Raw genomic sequence first — 23,992 nt, forward strand, 5'->3', positions numbered from 1 at the left:
CTGGAGAACCGGCGAGGAAAGGAATATATGGAAAACACTGACAAGAAGAAGGGATAGAATAGTAGGATATCTGTTAAAGCATCACAGAATAACTTCCATGGTAATAGAGGGGCTGTAGAGGGTCAAAACTGTGGAGGAAAACAGAGACTGGAACACATCCAGGTTGGCACAAGAAAGGAATTCGTGGCGGGTCACATCAAACCAGTCAGAAGTCTGATGGCTTAAAAAGAAAAATCCTGAATTTCGAGCACTAAGGCAAACATTGACATGTCATTGCTGTTATTATACATCAATAATAGATAAGGGCTTAGGTATAGCCACTTTAAGAACGTATGAACTTAGTCTTTGTGATAATTTCAGTGATTTATTCGCATCAGTATGTGGAATCAGATGAGTAGATTACAGAGATAGTTGGGGGAGAACGATGCACTGGGCATTTCAGTGTGGTCAGCCGTAGTGGAGACCACTGCTGTGGAGCGACAGCGTCCTGTGGTCATTTTCGTGATGCGGCAGGGGCTCATGAACGTCCAGTGCGTGACCAGCAGGTGCGTGGTGGTGCAGCTGGGGTAGGCGCAGGTGCACGTGGTCGCCAGCTGCCGCGTGGGGCGCCGGTAGGGCCACCTTCAGCACAGGGGCGTCCACGTGGTCGTGATCCAGCGTCGCTCGAGCCACTGGTGGCTCCATCGCGGCTGTCGTTGTACTCGTCGTCTCCTTAGAGTCGCCGGCGTAAAACAGGCCCTGTGCAATAGTGAAATAAGTTGGCACCTGGGTTTATATATATACTTTGGCATTTGCCCGAAATCGGTGCACAAAACGAGGTTGCGACACTTGGTGGCGACTGCTACCTGTTCCGATACATCAACAATGAAATACGCTAGGGCTCCATCTTTCTGGAAGCAGAGCTAGTGATTCGTTTTTAAATAAGGGTCTTGGAACTGGGGTAAAATACATCGCTGATGTCAATCTGCTGCAGAGTTTTATAGCACATTATGTGTACTACGACTTTACTGCAAACAGAAAATATCTTCTGCAGGAATCAACATAGATTACACAAACAACGTTATGTTCGTCGACGTGGTCCAGACGACGGTAGATACTTACTCCCAGATTGATGCTGTGTTCTGTAACATTGGGAAGGTGGTCGCAATGTAACCTAATGTATGAGCGTACGGGACATGAGACCAACTTTGCGAGTGTACTGAAGGTATCGTTTTAAGCGGAACACTGCACGTCATTCCTAACAAAGGGAAATTTTCCAACGTATAAGTATCTTCCAGTATATCCCTAGTGATCGTTACAAGACCACTATTCACAGTTCACACATATTATAAAAACTGATGTATTTATATGTGTATATATGTTCCACGTCTTCTTCTAAACCACTGGGCCGGTTTCACCACATTTGGTACACGTATCCCTTGGTGTCAGGTGACAGTTTCTGTGGGGTAAGAACCACCTACCTATGACAGTTCATGAGATATATCGTCATAAACATGAGATAAGTGAAAAAAAGCCACATCATGCTTGAAGTTTTAATAGATTTATTCTCTACTACTAAGACACCCGTACAGTCGAGTCAACTTAAACAAATCCATGACACCTGGTAGCGCTTTTGACAGCTTTCAACTGCTAAGCGCAAACGCCTGTAGGCGAAAACAATAGCCGCCTATAAAGCTATGAAAAGTGCTGTAATACAAACGTTTAAAAAACCGCGTTTCAGCAGCTGCGCCCAGCATAACTGTCCAGGATCATCGCACATCGAGTTACTGCAGAACTACATATAAGGTTTCATTTCTAACAGAAAATTGGCAACATGAATATCTGGACAAACCGAATTTGCCAGTTGGTATAAAATTAATGGCCTGGTGGAGAAAGTCGAACCTCCAAGAGGCTGTTCACAGGTGATGATTTTTTGTACAGCGACATCATAACACTAGAAAATCATAGCGATATGCAGTAAGAGCTACAGAAGATCGACCTTTGGTGCAAGGGATTGAGAATTGATCCTGAACATAAATAAATGTAATATATTGCGCATAAATAATCAGGAAGACCCAGTACTGTATGGCTACACGATTGCTGGACAATCGCTAGAAAGGATTCGTCAATAAGTGCACAGGCCTATTTAAAATGGAAAGACCACAGACCTCGAGATGTGTAATCTACCGACGAAGGATGTAGTTGTAAAACCTTTGTTTCATCGAAACTTGAATATTACTCGTCCGTCTGGCACCCGTACCACACACAATTGGTAGAGCAAATGGAGAAGATCCAAAGACAACAGCACGCTCTTCAGAGCTTCGTTTAATAAGTGCGAAAGCGTCATGGAAATTCTCATCCAGCGTTTACTTCCTTCTATGTGTATTTGATGCAGTGGCTTACCAACATCGTGGCTTCTCGCAAAAGGAAAGGGGAAAGCGACAATGGTACGCAAAATACCATTTGCTGTACACCACAAGGTGGCTTCTGGAATATATATGCAGGGTGAACATTAATAAAACCGCCAAACTGCTGTGACGGATTCCTGACTGCAAATGGAGGGAAAAATGTCCTATGAGCTCGTGTCCGGAAATATGTAGAATTGTGGACAGTTGGGAATGTGAGTCTCACGGGAAGCGTGCAAGGGATAAGTCCCTGCTGTCGCGCTATTCATCTGTGTCCTCGGTGGCTCAGATGGATAGAGCTTCTCCCATGTAAGCAGGAGATCCCGGGTTCTAGTCCCGGTCGGGGCACACATTTTCAGCTGATCACATCCAGGTATATCAACAACACCTGTCGGCAGGTGAGGGTTAAAGTTAGTCATCATTTATTCCAGGGAAAAGCTGCACGGTCATCAACAGTATTCTGTTCTTTCGAGAACAGTTACTGTCTTCATGTATACAGACAAGTGGCGCGCCGACACGGTGTAAACCAAAATACGATTGTGTGTATCCTGCATAACAACCGCTACTAACCCTATCACCTGCAATAAATGCAAGAATTATCCGTAACGGGCTTCCATCTATGGGAAGGATTTTGTCTATGGTTTTGCACCAGACTATCACAATTACGGGATTTTTGTCATCAATCCTTTTTCGCGATGAAGCAACCTTTTCCAAAACTGGCATCATCAGTCTGCGTAATGATTGTCTGTGGGGCGACAGACAAGGCACACCGTCAGAGGAAGTTTCATTCGTCAATGCCACCTATAGTGACAAGGATGCATTTCCGGACATATGCTCATAGGACCTTTTTTCTCGAGTTCCAGTCAGTAATCCGTCGCTGCAGTTTGTCCGTTTTATTAATGTTCTCCCTGTGTAGACAGACGGCGTCAAGCTGCTTAAGCACATACAGGCTTGGATGTGGAAAGAGAGCGCCTCACTCGGACACCTGCTACAACGTGGCGGCAGAGGCTGAGCGCACCATTGCTCACTAAGCTAATGATTAATCTGTACTCGAAGCTACTTCGTTACTAATTTTATTTTGCCCATAAACATTGGCCGCAAACCCGATTCATCTCAGTGACACGTTTTTTTAACCCTTGTGGCTCACATGTTTAATTGGTTCTCACCCTTAGTAATTCTGACACAGGAGCAACTTGCATTCTTATATTAAAAATAAAAGTCGCGATTACACAGTTAATTTTATTTGAAAATTACGCGTTTCGCAGTCGTTCGACATTATCAAATTATTTAAAAGGGAAAAGGACGGTAAGTAAATAACTATAAATAACTATCGTGTAAACATTGTAAGGCCTGGTTCTAAGCTATGCCAAAAATTTAATTACAACCGCAAAAAAGATTGTCAAATGAAGTTCATTGCGCCGGATACCAGCCACATACGCATACTCGTAAAACAGTCTAGATGAAAATTCGGTTGTCAGAATAACTAAAAGGAACTGTGGGAACCTAGGCAGAAACTTTCGGTACTCAACCCACCGTCACAACCGAAGTGAGGTGTGACAAACTAATGAAGGAAACCAACGAAGAATTACAAATACCTCTGAACTGTTATAGCAGCACGCAGAGCACAGCATAGAATCAGACGTACATCATGGTGTCCTGTATGACAAACAGCTGAGCGGTCTAACCGGCTGCGGCATTAGAATTACTAAACGGTGGACTGCCGGACGCGACCCTCCCAACAGAGGTTCGAGTCCTCCCTCAGGCATGGGTGTGAGTGTTGTTCTTAGCATAAGTTCGTTTAAATAGTATGTAAGTCTAGGGACCGATGACCTCTGCAGTTTGGCCCCTTAGCAATTCACATACGTTTGAACATTTTTTGGATGACCTCAAGTAGCCTCGCTAATACAACGGAAGCACAATAGGTGGCACTGGTTTTTTTTTAAGTTACGTAGAAGGCTAATACGGCGCTGAATAACCTATACTTAATAAGAAGGAATAAATTAGATTAAAATTAAAGTTAAAATGTAATTCAGATAAAAATTATTGAGCAGGTAACATGGGCCACCTAGATCACGTGCAATACAGTGACGCTCGCTGTACATACCAGGTAAACAGTATTGTGGCAAACGACAGTAGTATTAAAACTTAGCTAGCGAGTACGACATGAGTAAAGCACACAAAAACGGCTTCCATGAACAATTACACAATGTCGGTTTTATGTGCATGTTGGTGACGTAGAGCTTTGGTAGCCGGCGCAATGAATAGTTTTGCGTGTGTGTTTTTTGCTGTTTTAATTAAATTTTTGGCGCTGCTTAGAACCATATCTTGTAATGTTTACAGGGTAGTTATTTACTTAACGTCCTTTTCCCTTTTAGATAATCTGATAATGCCCAATCACGGAGAAAGGCGCTATTTATAAAGAAAAATAGCTTTTCAATCGTGACTGTTTTATTTTTAACATAACCGTGAAAAGCGGTTGCTGTATCAATAATCCAACGTTGGAATGGAATTAATACTACAGTTGCATTCTGTACTGTTTTGTGCAGAGAGGGTAAGAAAGGTTGTGTGTGACTGGCCAACTGCAGCTATAACATAAATATTTACACAAGTTGGCTTTGTTACCAATCAGACTAACCAGTTTATATTTGATTAATATTGAATGAGATATCCATATTGAGATTAGTTACACTTGTTATGCCTATTGTGATGAAACGCACTCTTTACTACACAGAAAATGTGGACACACACCAGTCACCTGATCGTTCACAATTACAGTCTATGCTGGGTAAATTGTACAACATACCAAGGCAATTATCCAGATAGCGCAGAGTCAAGCCAGTCCGATACTAATAAGCAGTACAGCAATACAAAATTGTAATCCCATAAACAGCCAGGTCACGAAAGTACAGAGTAAACGAGGAAGTGTCTTAAGCAGAGCATGATTCGAAATGTCTTATAGTGACCTGGCGTCTCGGTGTCATCCCCGGATTGACGTTAGCTGCCAGGACCACGTGTCGGGCCTCTGGCGCTACTTTCTCGCTGTATGAGAAGTCTTTCGTAGCAGACAGCACTGAGTATCGACCTCCCTGTCAGATTAGATCACATTGGAGCAGCTTAGATTCAGTTTTCGTTCCATAGACCCAAAAATGAGAGGATGCGCGCGAGTATGGAACACGTCAGAAAGTATGCATAAAAACATAGAATATTTGAATATAATACTCACTTCCCTGATCGTCTGTCAAGAGAATATCAAAATATACGAATGCATTACAGTAGACCGGAAATGATGGTGTTTACAGAATTAATATTCTATCACAATTAAACACAGAAGTGCGGTTTTCATAAATTTACCATACACAAAATATCTAATCTCGACTGTCGTTACCAAGTACTCTGAAAACTGAAATTTAGCAGACATTTTTACATAAGCAAGTCTAACAGTCCTGTTAAGATATTCATCTATAGAGTAGAAGGAATTGCCTACCAAAAAGGCTTTCAAACTCTGTTTAAACTTTGCTTTATCTGAAACCAAGTTTTTAATGGCTACTGAATACTGGATCCCTTTTTGAATCAAGGTAATTAATTTTAAGTTTTTTGTAGATTGTTCTTATGCCTAATATTGATAATATGTATTAAGCTATTGAGTGGAAATAGAGACATATTATTTGCAACAAATTTCATTAAGGAGTAAATATACTGAGAAGCAGTTGTTAGAATGGTTTCTAAACGATGTTTTTGAGTTTACCCCACAAAAATTAGTCTTTGGCACTCTAAAAACTTACGCTCGGTTTAACGAATTATCCCGAAATATGATCCCACACCACATAGTAGAATAAAAGTAAGCGAAGTATGCAAGTTTTTTTAATATTTGTATCTCCTACAGCTGACATCATTAGCCATGCAAATACAGAGTTGTTTAGGTGCCTCAGCAGTTCTGTGCTATGCCATTCTCAACTGCCTTTATTATGGAGTTGTAGTCTTACAAATTTAACATTGTCAACCGCTTCTATCTGTATGTCTTCATACGCTATACACATGATGGAAGGAAATCTCTTACAGGTTCTGAAGTGCATAGAGTGGCTCTTTTCAAAGTTGAATGACAGTAAATTAGCTTTAAACCATTTATTAATGTCAGTGAAAATTTGATTACCAGGCATTTCTCAAACCCGTACTTGACTTTCTATTTATTTAAATGTTTTTGTCGTCTCCAAACAAAACATACTTAGCATCAGGTAATGTAAAAGAGGAAACGTCATTAAAGCACACAAGAAAAAGCAATGGGTCCAAGATGGAACCTTGAGGAACACACACATAATTAATTTCCAGTCAGGTGAAGACTCATTGCTTACTCCATAAGTATTTCGAAACGATATCCTTTGTTTCCTGTTAGTTAGGTAAGACTCAGATCATATTCCAACACTGCCAGTGACACCATAATACAAATGACAAATCACAATGCTGTGATTTAGCCAGAGATACAGCATTCTTCTACATGTACATCTACATCTATACTGTGCAAGTCAGTGTACGGTGCATGGAGGAGGATTCCACATACCACCAGTCATTTCTTTTCCTGTTCCACTCACAAACAGAGCGACAGAATAAAAGATTGTCTAAAAGCCTCGACAAAAGGCCTAATTTATCGCATCTTATGGTCCTTTACTAAAGGTATCAGATAGATTATATATTGGTAAGACAGAGATTTAGGAACCAAGTTTTAAATTGTAAGACATTTCCAGGGGCAGATGTGGACTCTGACCACAATCTATTGGTTATGAACTGTAGATTAAAACTGAAGAAACTACAAAAAGGTGCTAATTTGAGGAGATGGGACCTGGATAAACTGACTAAACCAGAGGTTGTAGAGAGTTTCAGCGAGAGCATAAGGGAACAATTGACAGGAATTGGGGAAAGAAATACAGTAGGAGAAGAATGGGTAGCTTTGAGAGATGAAGTAGTGAAGGCAGCAGAGGATAAAGTAGGCAAAAAGATGAGGACTTTTAGAAATCCTTGGGTAACAGAAGAATACTGAATTTAATTGATGAAAGGAGAAAATATAAAAATGCAGTAAATGAAGCAGGTAAAAAGGAATACAAACGTCTCAAAAACAAGATCGACAGGAAGTGCAAAATGGCTAAGCAGGGATGGCTAGAGGACAAATGTTAGGATGTTGAGGGTTATCTCACTAGGGGTAAGATAGATACTGCCTACAGGAAAATTTAAAGAGACCTTTGGAGAACAGAGAACTACTTGTATGAATATCAAGAGCTCAGATGGAAACCCAGTTCTAAGCAAAGAAAGGAAAGCAAAAAGGTGGAGGGAGTGTGTAGAGGGCCTATACAAGGGCAATGTACTTGAGGACAATATTATGGAAATGGAAGAGGATGTAGATGAAGATGAAATGGGAGCTATGATACTGCGTGAAGAGTTTGACAGAGGACTGAAAGACCTAAATCGAAACAAGGCCCCGGGAGTAGACAACTTTCCATTAGATTTACTGATAGCCTTGGGAGGGCCAGCCCTGGCAAAACTCTACCATCTGGTGAGCAAGATGTATGAGACAGGCGAAATACCCTCAGACTTCAAGAAGAATATAATAATTCCAATCCCAAAGAAAGCAGGTGTTGACAGATGTGGAAATTACCGAACAATCAGTTTAATAAGCCAATTCTGCAAAATACTAACACGAATTCTTTACAGACGAATGGAAAAACTAGTAGAAGCTAACCTCGGGGGAAGATCAGTTTGGATTCCGTAGAAATACTGGAATACGTGAGGCAATACTGACCTTACGACATATCTTAGAAGAAAGATTAAGGAAAGGCAAACCTACGTTTCTAGCATTTGTAGACTTAGAGAAAGCTTTAGACAATGTTGACTGGAATACTCTCTTTCAAATTCTAAAGGTGGCAGGGGTAAAATACAGGGAGCGAAAGGCTATTTACAAATTTGTACAGAAACCAGACGGCAGTTATAAGAGTCGAGGGGCATGAAAAGGAAGCAGTGGTTGGGAAAGGAGTGAGACAGGGTTGTAGCCTATCCCCGATGTTATTCAATCTGTATATTGAGCAAGCAGTAAAGGAAAGAAAAGAAAAATTCGGAGTAGGTATTAAAATCCATGGAGAAGAAATAAAAACTTTGAGGTTCGCCGATGACATTGTAATTCTGTCAGAGACGGCAAAGGACTTGGAAGAATTAAATCTGGTGATGCTGAGGGAATTAGATTAGGAAATGAGACACTTAAAATAGTAAAGGAGTTTTGCTATTTGGGAAGCAAAATAACTGATGATGGTCGAAGTAAAGCGGATATAAAATGCAGACTGGCAATTGCAAGGAAAGCGTTTCTGAAGAAGAGGAATTTGTTAACACCGAGTATAGATTTAAGTGTCAATAAGTCGTTTCTGAAAGTATTTGTATTGAGTGTAGCCATGTATGGAAGTGAAACGTGGACGATAAATAGTTTAGACAAGAAGAGAATAGAAGCTTTCGAAATGTGGTGCTAGAGAAGAATGCTGAAGATAAGGTGGGTAGATCATGTAACTAATGAGGAGGTATTGAATAGGATGGGGGAGAAGAGAAGTTTGTGGCACAACTTAACTAGAAGAAGGGATCGGTTGGTAGGACATGTTTTGAGGCATCAAGGGATCACAAATTAGCATTGGAGGGCAGCGTGGAGGGTAAAAGTCGTAGAGGGAGACCAAGAGATGAATACACTAAGCAGATTCAGAAGGATGTAGATTGCTGTAGGTACTGGGAGATGAAGAAGCTTGCACAGGATAGAGCTGCATCAGACCAGTTTCAGGACTGAAGACCACAACAACAACAACAACAATGGTCGTTTCCCGAAATGTACGTTGGCTGCAGTAGAATCCTTCTGCAGTCAGCTTCGAATGCCGGTTGTCTAAATTTCCGCAGTAGTCCATCACGAGAAGAGCATCGTCTGCGTTCCAAGATTCCCATTCGAAATCACAAATCATCTACATAATATCTACATACTGGTCAAACCTACTGGTGAAAAATCTAGCAGCACACTTCTCAGTTGCCTCGATGTCTTCCTTTAGTCCGTCCTGGTGGGAATCCCAAACACTGAACAGTACTCAAGAAGGGTCACACATTATTCGAAGAAAACTTAGTAGGCGAGAGTACCTACGTTTTCTGCACCAGCAACTTATGCGAACGCTTGAGGATTTCCCTGTGTGTAAGATGAGGGTAATGTACACTGAAGTGCAAAAGAAACTGATATAGGCATGCATATTCAAATACAGATATACGTAAACAGGCAGAATACGGCGCTGAGGTCGGCAATGCCTACATAAGACAGCAAGTGTTTGGAGCAGTTGTTAGATCAAAAATGGTTCAAATGGCTCTGAGCACTATGGGACTTGACACCTGAGGTCATCAGACCCCTAGAACTTAGAACTAATTAAACCTAACTAACCTAAGAACATCAGAACATCACACACATCCATGCCCGAGGCAGGATTCGAACCTGCGACCGTAGCGGTCGCGCGGTTCCAGACTGAAGCACCTAGAACTGCATGGCCACTGCGGCTGGCGTTGTTACATCGGTTACTGCTCCCACAATGGCCGTTTATTAAGACTTAAGTGAGTTTCAACGTGGTGTTATAGACGGCACACAAGCAATGGGACACAGCATCTCTGAGGTAGTGATGAAGCGGGGGTTTACCCGTACGACCATTTCACGAGTGTACTGTGAATATCAGGAATCCAGTAAAACATCAAATCTCCGACATTACTACGGCCAGAGAAAGGTCCAGCAAGAACGGGGCCAACGACGTCTGCAGAGAATCATTCAGTGTGAGAGATGTGCAACCCTTCCGCAAATTACTACAGATTTCAATACTGGGCAATCAGCAAGTGTCAGCGTGCAAACCATTCAACGAAACATTATCGATATGAGCTTTTGGAGCCGAAGGCCCACTCGTGTACCCTTGATGACTGCACGATACGAAGCTCGAAAGGGTCCTGTAGTCCCCTTTCATTATCATTTTATTTGCTTTCCAACGATACAGAACTCTCTGACATGCATGAGTTAATGAATGTGGGTGTGTTTCATTTTGCTATACAGTGGTTTAGTCTGCTGCAGAGAATCAGCGGTAGTAGTACAGAATGGCCAACGCTTGTAGTTTTCAGGTAGGCAAAGAGGTTTGCTCCCGTCGTGTGAAAGTTACAGGAGTTAGGTTGGTTACGGAAGCCTCATCTCTGGGTTTTCCTGGCCACGGGGCGCTTGGGAGACGTTGGAGTGTGTGGGAGGGGCAGTCTGCTTCCAGCTCGCCCAGGATCTGCAGTCGAAGTCTCTTCGAAGAAGGGTGAATTGACTTAACCGCGTGGCGCGTTGTCTCATAGCAAGAGGGGAGCTTTTAGCTTTTGGTCTCGTGTATCATCTTGCTGGGTCGTAGCAAGGAATGCAAGGCTTTTGCAGACTTTCAGTTTGATTCCTAATGCAGACTTGACTTTGATCCGTAAGACGAACGTACCACAAAGGCGTTGCATATGTTTAAGCGCCCTCGGTTCAGTGTAAATGTTTGGGTGCCTGCAACTGCGTGCATCTTTTCCGAATCTTGGTAATCTTTACTTCTTTGTGAATTTTATTTGTCTCATTACTTTAAGCCCGTTGGAAACCATCCACGTGGGTTAATATCAGAGTTTGTTGGCCCTCTGCCGTTATCCTTTGTCTATTCAAATGAGTCCACTATGATATATTAATTATTCGCGACTGCGTGGTTTGATGTTGCTAAAATTTGGCCACGGTACGTAGAAATTGTGTCTCAGTGAGCCACATGGGGAGACAAGTCTGTTGTGAAACGTATAGCGTTTCACAAGCAGTTGTACTTAGTTGACAGGCAATAGCAGCTGTATAGTCGCCTTACATCAATGTTTTAAAGAATAAATAATTTTACCTTCAATCTTATCCAGTGTACCGATGTTACGTCTCATTTACCTTGTAGTTTTCCTTGTTAGCCCATCCACGGCGTTTTCATGTGCACAGGTCCAATAATTAGTGTTTCCTTTTTATTTTAAACAAATGATTTAGAATAGATCTTGTTTTTAGGAATGTTGCTGCAAGCTGTTCTTATGCACAGTGTCCACACACTCTTTATTTTAATATTTGATTCACGTGAACAATGCCGGGATCATATTAATAATCACATCCCATTCTTTGTGAGTGACTTTATAATGAATGTTCTTTTATGAGTTTTTCTGCTGAATAAATTAAGTAATTTTCCGATTCAGCCTATAACATCCCAGCTCCTCCACCAAATTAAAACGTTTCAGCTCCTCAACACCAAATTAAAACGTTCCACTTCAATTTGTTTGCACTTATAGCGATCCCAGCTTCCTCAACCAAATTAAAACGTTGCATTAGGAGGTGTCTGCTTCGTGCAAAAGGTCTTGAGTTCATATTGACGGTAACAAGTAATTCTTCATTACAGACGTTTATTTACAAAACAGAACTGACAGACTTCACAGACTCAACAACTGACTCTCCGAGCTAACCGCACTGCATATCCGAACTGGCAACTGACAACTCCTAGGTATATTAATATCCTTCCAAACAATGAGAGTCTTTGACAATGCTTTGTTCACAACACGATAGCAATTCACGACTTAAAATTAAATTAGACATTACAGAATTTTAGTACAGATTAAAGTAAGTAAAAGGATCAGTACATATAAATTCTTACAAGCATAATTTCCAAATAGATTTTATAACATTTTCCTACCAGCTTCTGGATAACCTTCACCAGATTTGTACCGATGTTTCCAGAAATATCTTGACATTTGATTCTGGATATTTCTTGAGTGATGTAGAACAACTATTTACATGTAAAATGATTTAAATCGTGTTTCAAAACGTAAATAAATCTTTTTAGCAATATTTCTTGATACAAATCGTCTTTCGAAATTAGGTTATGAAACAGTTTTCACAAGTTTTCGTATTTTTGCGATCACAATATAGAATTTCTCCATAGAAAGTTCCAGAAGTGTGCATTAAACGTTCATTTACAGACTTTCTCTTTAGCTGGTGAGTTTTTAAAAGTATCTTGTCCATATTATACGAAATAATTTAGCTCAAACTGATAATTTATACAATTAATCAGAGCTACAGCAAACAGTGAGTCTTTCTTTTACAAAATGAAATACAATTACAAAATTGAATGAAAATAGGTTACTAACACTAATATATATTTACATTAATTCTATTTTTGTTCTTTCTGTGCAAAATGTCCTAATATTGACACAGTACAATATTTAAACATCACCAAAGTTTCCCTTTACATTTTGCATATCTGTATCGACATCCCCTAAAAGTCTACAGTATCGAATACTTCAATATGTCCCATAATGTTACACAACCCCCCCATCAGCACTTCCACGTGAAACACGGAAGGGTTGATGTCCTTACATTACAAAACAGAAAAGTTTTACACATATCTTTCGCGTCTTCTTTCTTGAAGACCGGTGATCTTCTTTCTTAAAGGTCGGTATACCTCAATGCCACACATTGTATTTCAGTCTCATCTTCACAGTCCGTATGGTTTCCATATACACTGCAGGCTATCACAGGCTGCAATAGCACAGTCCGCTATGAATATACAGCATACAGTGGTCAAACCCAGTTAAACATTAGCAAAAGCATTTAATAGTCGGTGGACCGGTTTTTAAGGACATAGAAATTTGAATTCTCTAAAGTCTAATTACTCAAGAAAATTTACTCTAAATAATTTCTTAAAGCTAAGAGAGGATAGACTGACAGATGGAGAAAATTGATTATACAGGATCACAGAATAAGTGTAAGATGCAATGCCAGAATACGAAAATGAAATATGACAATTGCATAGCTAGGGGACCTAGTGCTCGCCAAACACTTAGCACACAAAGAATGTATGCTCCCCTAAGGAATCAGATAAATACAACATAACAAAGTATACAAAAATATCCTGGTAAGATTACATATAAAAGTCTATAAACATCTATTATCTAAAATACTTTTTAAATTTTTTTTATACAATTTCAGTTCGGTCACGTTTCGTAGGCCAAACAGTCTGCCAGAATTTGGGTTGACTAGACGGTAAGCATTCGGTTGAGGATTGTCCTGAATCTTGAAAGGTCCAATGTATATGTCAAAAAACTTTTTTAATTCACCACTGATGGCTTTAGACTTCTCTTGTGTTTTAACAAGGACCAAGTCTTCAATTTTAAATTGAGTAGGCTTCAATCTTTTGTCATGTCTACATTTCCTAGAATCCCCTTGTAGATTTTGTAATAATCTCCCCACTTTTTCATGTCCCTTTTTCCCTAAATAGCTTTTGACCAGTTTACAGTTCTCATCGTGGTTCTGATTCTGTCGGATGTCATTACAAATGTCTCTGATTTCCTGTTCATTGTCCACCCCTCTTAAATACATAATTTTGAATTCTTTTTCACATTCCCCACTGTCATCTTCAAAGTCACCCCCCCACAGGTAGTCTAGATAAAGCATCAGCAACTACATTATCGGGTCCTCTAAGATATTTTATTGAGTAATTAAATTGTTGTAACAAGAGTGCCCACCTGGAAATCCTTCCATGATGCAACCTACATTCTTGAATATAAATTAATGCCTTATGGTCTGTGTAGACAACTACCTGGTTTAGCAATAAATAATTTCTGAATTTAGAAAATGCCCAGTAAATGGCCAAAAGCTCTTTCTCGGTAACAGTGTATTGCCTCTCATGTTTTTTCAAGGTTCGACTAGCAAAAGCAATAGACCTGTGTTCTATTTTCCCATTTATATTTACTTCTTGGAAAAGGTGAGCACCTAGGCCATAATCACTACTATCTGCCATAATGCAAAAAGGTAAACTTAAATCAGGACGGTACAAAATTTGACTGTTACATAACTGTGTTTTTATTTCTTCAAAAGCAGCTTCACATTCCTGATCCCAAACCCACATTGCGTTTTTCTTCAGCAATCTGTTAAGACTTGCAGCATTTAGAACTTGGGTACTAATGAACTTTCTGTAATAACCGCACATCCCGAAAAATGACTTTAGTTGTTTCTTGGTTTTTGGAATTGGGAATTTTGCAATTGCCTCGAGTTTTTCAGGATCTGGCAAAATACCTTCCTCAGAAATACTGTGCCCCAGAAACTTCAATTTTTTCATACCAAACTTACATTTAGATAATTTAAGTGACATTCCCCCTTTCCTTAATCTATTGCAAACCTCCCTCAAAGTATTAACATGTTCTTCCCAAGTTTCTCCAGTGATCAAAATGCCATCTACATACACAGTTAATTTTGATAAAAGATCTTTTCCCAAAACAAAGTCAAGTGCTCTAATGAATTCGGCTACTGAGACATTCAGCCCAAATGGTACCACACAATACTGGTAACATCTTCCCCCATACAAAAAGGCAGTATACGTTCTGGAATCATTTGCTAATTCTACTTGGTGAAATCCTGATGTGAGATCTAAACTGGTCATGTATTTCATTCTTTCAAATTTATGAAGTAATTCGTCTATATTCTCGGGATGATCGGTCTCTCTTTCCAGATACTTATTTAGGTGTCTTGAATCTAGTACAAGCCTGACACTGCCATCACGTTTTGCAACCACTACCAAAGGATTATTGTATTGGCTCTTACTTCTCTCAATGATGCCCCACTCTTCCATCTTTTGAAGTTCCTTTTCTACATCTTTTCTCTTTGCAATGGGTACACTATAAGGTTTTATAAAGAATGGCTCATGTGGTTTTAATCTGAGTTTACATTGATAATTTTTTACTCTGCCAGGTCTATCATCAAAAACATCACAGTAATTCCACAATAATCTTTCTAACTCTACCTTCTGTTCTTGGTTCAAATTATCCGATTCCCGTAATTTTTCTTGAACTATATCCCCGTATTCTCCATCATCATAATCCTCAGTAATTTCCTCTACACAATAACCACTGTCTTTAGAAAATGTAACGTCCCTAATTTCAATTCCCTCATCAGCACAGTTTTGAACCGACATGTCAGTACTGGAACATACTCTCGTCTTAGGATCAATAAAGGTAAACAAACTCTTTTCCCAATCAAATGCTGCATTAGCTTTTAATATCCAGTCCATACCCAACAGTACATTCTCATTTAGGTCACTTATTACAAGACATCCTTGAGTAAACTGTACATCATTTATACTGAAGGACAACAACACCTGTCTATTAACAATTTTGCTCAGTTTGCCGGTAATGCCTCTAATTTTTATTCCAACAACTGGTAATTCAACAAAGTCAGGATCATGCTTAATTATATCTCTTAATTTGCTTGAAATGGCACTAATTGGACTCCCTGTGTCAATCAAACAATACCCTTCCCAACCTGCAGCTTTAATTTTTATGTATGGACTACCAATAGTGGTGTTTTCCCTTTCTTCCTGTTCTTCATACAAAAGATCTTCTGCTATCTCATCATACCTCTGTTCCATATTTAGGTTTTCTTTATTAGGCAATACTTTCTTCAAACTTCTAGGTCTACTGGAATTTACTGGAATGTCTGGATTACTATTTACCTCACACACATCCTGACTAGTACCCCGTTTGATGATTTCATTAGGCTTAAAAGCAGAAACTGGTTCACAAATTTCCCTTAATTTGATCTTAACATCATTGTCATCACTGTAATCTTTAAATTTGTCCCAAACAGATTTCAAAATAATCTCAGATGCATCAGCACAATCAACCCCCCTGTCTCCTGATGTATTACTAAGCTGAACTGGCACAATCTGATTCTCATGTGGAATGTAGTTAGAGTTCCTGGCACAACTATTCTCAACACTATTGCTTATAACATCCTCCTTAACTTCAACACAAACTATTCCATCCAATTCACCATCAAAATCTTCTAGTACATAATCACCATTAGCCTTAACATAAACATTATCATCATCATTGCCTGAGCTTACACTACAAACACTACTAGTATCACCAACATTACTCACAACACCATCTTCACCAACCACATCCACATGAATATCAGACTTTCCAGAAACTTCAGTACGAACATCATTATGACAACTTACATCTAAAACATCACCACACATAAGTTTGTACAATCCAAAATTATCAAAGTTATCCTTACCTTTCATTTCAGCATTAGGTGCTTCTTCTTGATTATATAAATTTGCAATTATATCATCTTCTAAGCCTACTTCATCAAAGGTAGCCTGGTTCCTATTACAGTTGTTTCTAGTATTTTCTCTGATGACATTCCAAAATTTCCTGTCAAATTTAATTTTTTCATTACCTCTATCTACAGATCGATCATAATCATACTGTCTATACTGGTTAGGTCTCTGATTATAGTGCTGTCTGTTCCGGGTGAAATTAGCCTGATTTTGAAAATTCCTTGCCCCAAACTGACAGACTCCGAGTGGAGCATTTAGTCGTTTAAAGGCCTATGTCTGTCGTTTCCCTGCCTCGGGTTACCTTCTCTCATGTCATTACCCCAGGACCTGTTTCGATTTTCCCATTCTCTGTTTGAATTAAAGTGCTGATCATTCCTACCAAAATTTCTTCTGTCATTGCTATTATAATTATCCCTGTTGTTGTTAAAGTTTCTTCGTTCACTATTATTGTTATTATTTCCACGGTTCGGTTCTCACCCTCTGTGTGATGAACCTACAAAGTCGTTAAATCTGTTGTTTTGTTCAAAGGCTCTATCAAGTTTGTCCACATATTTCAAGAATTGTTCTATGGACTCATCTGGACCATATACTAAACCCCATTGTACTCTTTTCGGAAGTCTCCGTTTTAGTGCATCAATTTGAGTTAGCTCATCAAATGGCTTATCCAGGTGCACTAATTTTTGCAACTGTTTCTCACAATAGGCTTTCATTGACCCATCAGATTCTCTGTAACTAGGACCATTCAAGAATTCACTTTTGATTCGAGCTTGCTCAGTTTCAGACCAAAATTTGGTTAGAAAACATTTTTCGAAATCTTCAAAGGACATTTCCGCGGAACAATTCTGATTGACCCACGAAAGCGCCTCACCATCAAGTAATTTCTTTACAAATTTTATCTTAACACTGTCTGTCATTATGGACGTGAACTGCTCCTTGCAGAATTGCATGAAGTCTTTTGGGTGTATATTCTTGTCACCGGGATAAGTTTTAAAGGGAAAATTTCCCCATACCCCATTACAACTATTACTAAAACCTTTTTGCAACATAGTTTCTTGTATTTCTACAAATTTTCTGTCTACAGTTTTTTCGACATTACCTACTCTACTACAAATTTCTGTGACCTTTTTGTCAGAATCAGATTTGATAGATTCAATTTCGCTTTCAAAAAATCGTTTTGTCTGGTCAAATTCATTTCTCAATTGAGAATTTTCCTATTTAAAAATTCAACAACTTTTTTAAGTTTTGACTGGTTATTTGAAATTTCGTTACTTAAATCAGTTTCAAGGACAGAAATTTTGCTCTCAACCGTGTCCACACGACAACTAAGTTCTTTTTGGTTTGACTCAAAAGTAATTCGCCATTCTTCGAGAACCTGATTAGTGTGAGCAATCTGTTCTGTATTTGAATTTATTTCTGATTTTAAATCACACACAGCCTTCGAAATCGACCTGTCCATCTGTTGTTGTGTCTGTTCAATTTGTTGACGTAATTCGGCACGAGAATCGTCCATCTTCGAGTTTGTGTTATCCAACTTCGAGTTTAACTCTGAAAACATTTGTTTTAACATTTCCAACATTCCTACACTGTCAGAAGCACTTTCCCTAATAGGTGTACTCGCTACACCACTGTCAGTACTGAAATCTGCGTCTTTTTCCATTATTTTAGGAAGCAGGTACTTATCTTAGTGTCCGTCGGCGGTCGTTGGTGTCCGTGTTTCGCGAAATTTCTTCAATTCCAGGATGGTTTCGCTCGGTTGATTCACTCCTCTTCTTGTGACCCCAGAATCGACGTATTTACTTCTGAAGAATGACTGGCCCGTCGTATATCCTCTTCTTGTGGTCCCAAAACAGACGTATTTTCTTCTTGTGATCCCAGAAGAGACGTATTTTATTTTGAAGAATCACTGGGTGGTCGTCATATCCTCTGCTTCCTCCACCAAATTATAACATCCCAGCTCCTCCACCAAATTAAAACGTTTCAGCTCCTCAACACCAAATTAAAACGTTCCACTTCAATATGTTTGCACTTATAGCGATCCCAGCTTCCTCAACCAAATTAAAACGTTGCATTAGGAGGTGTCTGCTTCGTGCAAAAGGTCTTGAGTTCATATTGACGACAACAAGTAATTCTTCATTACAGACGTTTATTTACAAAACAGAACTGACAGACTTCACAGACTCAACAACTTACTCTCCGAGCTAACCGCACTGCATATCCGAACTGGCAACTGACAACTCCTAGGTGTATTAATATCCTTCCAAACAATGAGAGTCTTTGACAATGCTTTGTTCACAATACGATAGCAATTCACGACTTAAAACTAAATTAGACATTACAGAATTTTAGTACAGATTAAAGTAAGTAAAAGGATCAGTACATATAAATTCTTACAAGCATAATTTCCAAATAGATTTTATAACATTTTTCTACCAGCTTCTGGATAACCTTCACCAGATTTGTACCGATGTTTCCAGAAATATCTTGACATTTGATTCTGGATATTTCTTGAGTGATTTAGAACAACTATTTATATGTAAAATGATTTAAATCGTGTTTCAAAACGTAAATAAATCTTTTTAGCAATATTTCTTGATACAAATCGTCTTTCGAAATTAGGTTATGAAACAGTTTTCACAAGTTTTCGTATTTTTGCGATCATAATATAGAATTTCTCCATAGAAAGTTCCAGAAGTGTGCATTAAACGTTCATTTACAGACTTTCTCTTTAGCTGGTGAGTTTTTAAAAGTATCTTGTCCATATTATACGAAATAATTTAGCTCAAACTGATAATTTATACAATTAATCAGAGCTACAGCAAACAGTGAGTCTTTCTTTTACAAAATGAAATATAATTACAAAATTGAATGAAAATAGGTTACTAACACTAATATATATTTACATTAATTCTATTTTTGTTCTCTCTGTGCAAAATGTCCTAATATTGACGCAGTACAATATTTAAACATCACCAAAGTTTCCCTTTACATTTTGCATATCTGTATCGACATCCCCTAAAAGTCTACAGTATCGAATACTTCAATATGTCCCAATATGTCCTGTAATGTTACAAGCCCAACCTCTTATTTGTCGTGTGGCTAGAGTTGATGGCGACCCGATCTTTTACATTGACTTCAATGTCAGATAGCATTTTCTTATTCAAAGTGCGCTTCACGCACCTTACACATAGCGACCCTTTATTCACGCTGCTTACAAGCTTTATGCCTCGCCTGGGCCTGTCAAAGCCGACATTGGACTGTTGAAGACTGGAAACATGTTGCTTGGTCAGACAAGTCTCGTTTCAAATTGTATTGAGCAGATGGACGTATATCGGTATGGACACAACCTCATGAATCCATAGTGAACCCATTGACCCTGAATGTTAGCAGGGGACAGTTAAAGCTGGTGGACGGACGTTCGGTGATGGTGCAGAGCGTGTGCAGTTTGAGTGATATGGGACCTCTGATATGTTTAGATACGACTCTGATGGTGACACGTATGGAAGCATTGTGTCTGGTCACCTACATCCACTCATGTCCATCGTGCATTGCGACGGACTTGGGCAATTCCAGCAGGACTATGCGACGCCCCACACGTCCAGAATTGCTATAGAGTGGCTCTAGAAACACTCTCCTGAGTTTAAACACTTTCGTGAGGCATCAAATTCCCCGGGCATGAACATTATTGAGCATATCTGGGATGCCTTGCAACATGCTGTTCTCCATCTCCACTCCAGCACTACTTCAGACATTAGTCCAGTCCATGTCACGTCATGTTGTGGCACTTATGCGTGATTGCGGTGGCCCTGTACGACATTAGAGGGGCGTACAACTTCCTTTGTCTCTTGAGTGTAGCCTATGCATGATGAAGCCCTAGCACATTTAGCTACCGGTGTAAAGTGGATGGACAAACAGATGGAAACAAGCACAACACATTACCATGCTTAGTACGGTCTAGTAAAACCGCTGCCATTCAGAACAGCTCCCATTCGTCTCGGAATGGATAAACATAGAACCTGTATGGTTTTCAGTATAGTCTTACATCATTCTAGTGGCAAAACAGTGTCAGGTTCAGGCAACGATGATGGTTAGTTATCAATTACCCTTCTCGCCAAAGCAGAGCACAAAGTCTAAATAATGTTGAGATCTACGATTGTGATGGCTACAGGAGAGAGGACAACTCATTCTCGTGCCTACTAAACCAGCCTTAGGCAGGGGTTGGTTGGTTGGGGGAATAAAGGAACCAAACTACAGGGTCATCAGTTCCTTTTTCCCCAAGCAAACAAGTCTCAAGATAAAGCAATTAAAAGCAAAGGAGATGGGAGAAGTAATAGGGTTTGAAACTAACGGAAAACCACACCGAAAGAGAAATCAAAAGAAGAGAACCAAAGGGGAAACGTACCCTAAAATGAAAGATAGAGGAAGGTATTAAAATCATATAGCAGATGACTTCAACTGGCTGATCACAAGGGGAGAGAAGGGTGCGCCAGACACTCTGCAACATATTAAAATCGCCAGCTTAAAAGACAATGCGAGAGGGACATACATAAGGAAAAGACGAACAACAAGGCAAAAGAATTGCAAAGAAAGAATTATGAGGAAGGATGGAGACCTGAGAGAGGTCAGATGTCCAACCTTAGATTGTACAATAAAAATCCCCTTCACAAATAAAACGTAAAACTAAATCACCCGTTGGGGCATTGTCGCCCAGTACGATAAGTAATGTGCTGGTAAGGTTAAAAGTCCTACACAGAGCGGCTAAAATTGGGCAGCTCAACAAGAGGTGGACGACAGTTATGTGGGAGCCACAGTGACACTCAGGTGGGTCCTTGTGATGGAGGAGGTGAACATCTGTTAGCCAAGTATGGCTGATGCGGAGCCGGCAAAGGACAACAGAGTCCCTGCAAGTGGCTTGCATAGAGGACCACCACACATTTGTTGTCTCCTTTATAGCACGGAGTTTTTTTGGGGTACTGAGGGTGCACCATTCAGTATCCCAGATCGCAAAAACATTGCGGCGGAAGACTGATCGGAGATCATTCTCGGGCAGTTGGTTTACCAGTAGTCTGTTTTGCCAGGCCGTCAGCATGTTGATTGCCCAGTATCCCGACATGTCCTGGGATCCAAATGAAGGTACCTGAATATCCACTGTTCTGAAGGGCATACAGAGACTCCTGGATAGTCATTGCCAAAGAATGTCGAGGGATGCACTGGTCAAGAGCTTGTAGGTTGCTTAAGGAGTCACTACAGATGATGAAGGACTCACTGGTGCAGGAGTGGATATGCTGAAGAGTGCGATAGATGGCTACCAACTCTGCAATGAAAACACTGCTCAGAGGAGTGCTGTTCAGTATGGCGAACTTGGACGTAAGTGAAGCCAAGACTGTTGATCATTGATCCATCTGTGTAAACTATTTCTGAGCCCTCACTGAGAAGAGAGAGAAATTTCCAGCGCAGGGCCTGAGGAGGAATGGAGCATTTTGTTCCTTGTGATAGGTCCAGCCAAATCCATGGCCATGGTATGAACCATGGAAGTGTATGTAACTGGCCCCCCCGGGAAAGATGGTAGAGGGGAAGTATCGAGTTCATTAAGATGCAACCTGACACAAACAGCGAGAGGATTCCCAGTTCTGGGCTGCCTTTGTAGAAGATGGATCGCCACTTTAGGGAGAAGGAGACAGTAATTGGGATGATGAGACAAGCTATGAATGTGGGTAGTAAAATTTGCAAGCAGGAGCTACAATGGCGGAACACCAGCTTCCAGAAGGAGGCTGTTCACGGAGCTTGTTCGGAAGGCTCCCGTCACGAGCCGAACTCTGTAGTAGTGGATAGGGTCCAACAAATGCAGTGTGAAGGGTGATGGTGAACTACACACCAGGGCTCCCACAGCCAATATGGGACTGTAAGAGGTCATTGTACAGCTGCCTCAGTGTAAGATGATGAACATCCTAGTCAGTGTGGCTCAGACGTCAAATAATATTAAGATGCCGCCAGCACTTGATCTTAAGCTGACGAAGTCGGGGAAACCAAATGAAGCAGCTGTCGAAGACGAGCCCCAAAAAGTGGGATGTCTCCACTACATCTAGTAGTTGGTCATCGAGGTAAAGCTCTGGATGGGGGTGGACAGTGCAATGGCGACAGAAATGCGTGATGCAAGCCTTGGCAGCGCCAGACCTGGGCATGGAGCTGTTTGAAGGCAATGAGGTTCCCCAGGGACGTATGGTGCTTATGATGTAGGAGGGCCCACCTACAGTGTCTAATGGCAGCAGCGATTTCCGGCGACCACCAATACACTGCCTATTGCCAGGGGCAACCACAAGAACGAGAGATTGCCGATTCACTATGGAAATGACGGTAGTAGTGATGGTGTAGATCACCACATCGATGGTGGCATGTAACGGAGATTCAACGTCGTTAGCGGAACTGAAAGTGTCCCAGTCAGCCTTGGGAAGAGCCCATTTGGGAAGCGATGAGATGAGGGATGCTGGGACAGGGACAGGAAGAGTGAAAAGTGTTCGCTACCACACAAGTCATCATGACCTCTCCAGGCCGCACCAGAAGCAGAACTACTCTAAACGGACGGGGCGTCGCCAATAGCTCTAAATGTGACTAGGAAACAACAGGGAAGACTGTGGAGCACATTGTTCAATTGTTCTCCAAGAGAAGAAACTCTGGTGATCTCCTGGAAGCTACAGCTGAAGCTTTTAATTGGGTATCAAGTGTGTTAATTTTTCTTTGAATTTGTGATATGTAATTTTTATTTGTAAATTGATGACCTGCAATTTTTCTCTAGTTTGTGTTTGTAACTTGGAACCTGTAGATCTGAGTTCGCCGTATGACTAATAAACAAGAAATCAGCTCATGTGTAATGATACCTCGATGAGGAAGGATGCGTTTGGTGATGGTGCTCACCTTGAAGTAGCTGAAGAGGCTGGGGCGTGGCCTTGCTGTGCAGACCATCAACGCCATCAGCAGCAGAGGGAAAGGCGCAGTGATGTTCATATTCTAGCCTCTGGCGTGCATCTGTTGCCTCGCGTCTTATCTCCGGGGGACTTCCCGCCTGTAATACCGGTCGTTCGACGCGGTCATTCGTCTCGGACCAGCGCACGCAGAGAATGGCCATCGCCTGTTACGATCCGATAAAACGGCCCTGCAGTAGTGTGTGATTACGCCTGTCTTTGACTTTTAAATGTCACGAGCGTCGTTCGAGAAATACAAATAAACGACAACAGGAAGTCAGAGAGCGAACGTGGAATTGCGATCTCACTTTTGGAACGGGTATTAAAAAACTGAAACAGTGTACATGGAAATGTTATTTGGCGATGGCTACTGGTACGTCTCTCTCTCTCGTTTATTCTCAGTCCATATGCTGTGCTTAGAACACTGTTCATTCCGTTACAAAACTCCTGCAGTTCTTCCGTATTTTCACTCTGGATA

General features: G+C 40.6%; 1 protein-coding gene across 1 annotated transcript; it reads right to left on the reverse strand.

Moving 5' to 3' along the window:
- Window positions 1-422: 422 nt before the first annotated feature.
- On the reverse strand, window positions 423-23,544 carry LOC126354392 (uncharacterized). The gene is made up of 2 exons (XM_050003995.1): window positions 23,468-23,544; window positions 423-738 (listed from the first exon to the last, which is right to left on the reverse strand). Exons 1-2 carry the CDS (start codon window positions 23,522-23,524, stop codon window positions 448-450), a joined length of 348 nt encoding a protein of 115 aa, XP_049859952.1. The 5' UTR covers window positions 23,525-23,544; the 3' UTR covers window positions 423-447.
- Between the last annotated feature and the right edge of the window lie 448 nt (window positions 23,545-23,992).

The sequence above is a fragment of the Schistocerca gregaria genome, chromosome 3 (assembly GCF_023897955.1).
Source record: "Schistocerca gregaria isolate iqSchGreg1 chromosome 3, iqSchGreg1.2, whole genome shotgun sequence".
Taxonomy (NCBI): Eukaryota; Metazoa; Arthropoda; class Insecta; order Orthoptera; family Acrididae; genus Schistocerca; species Schistocerca gregaria.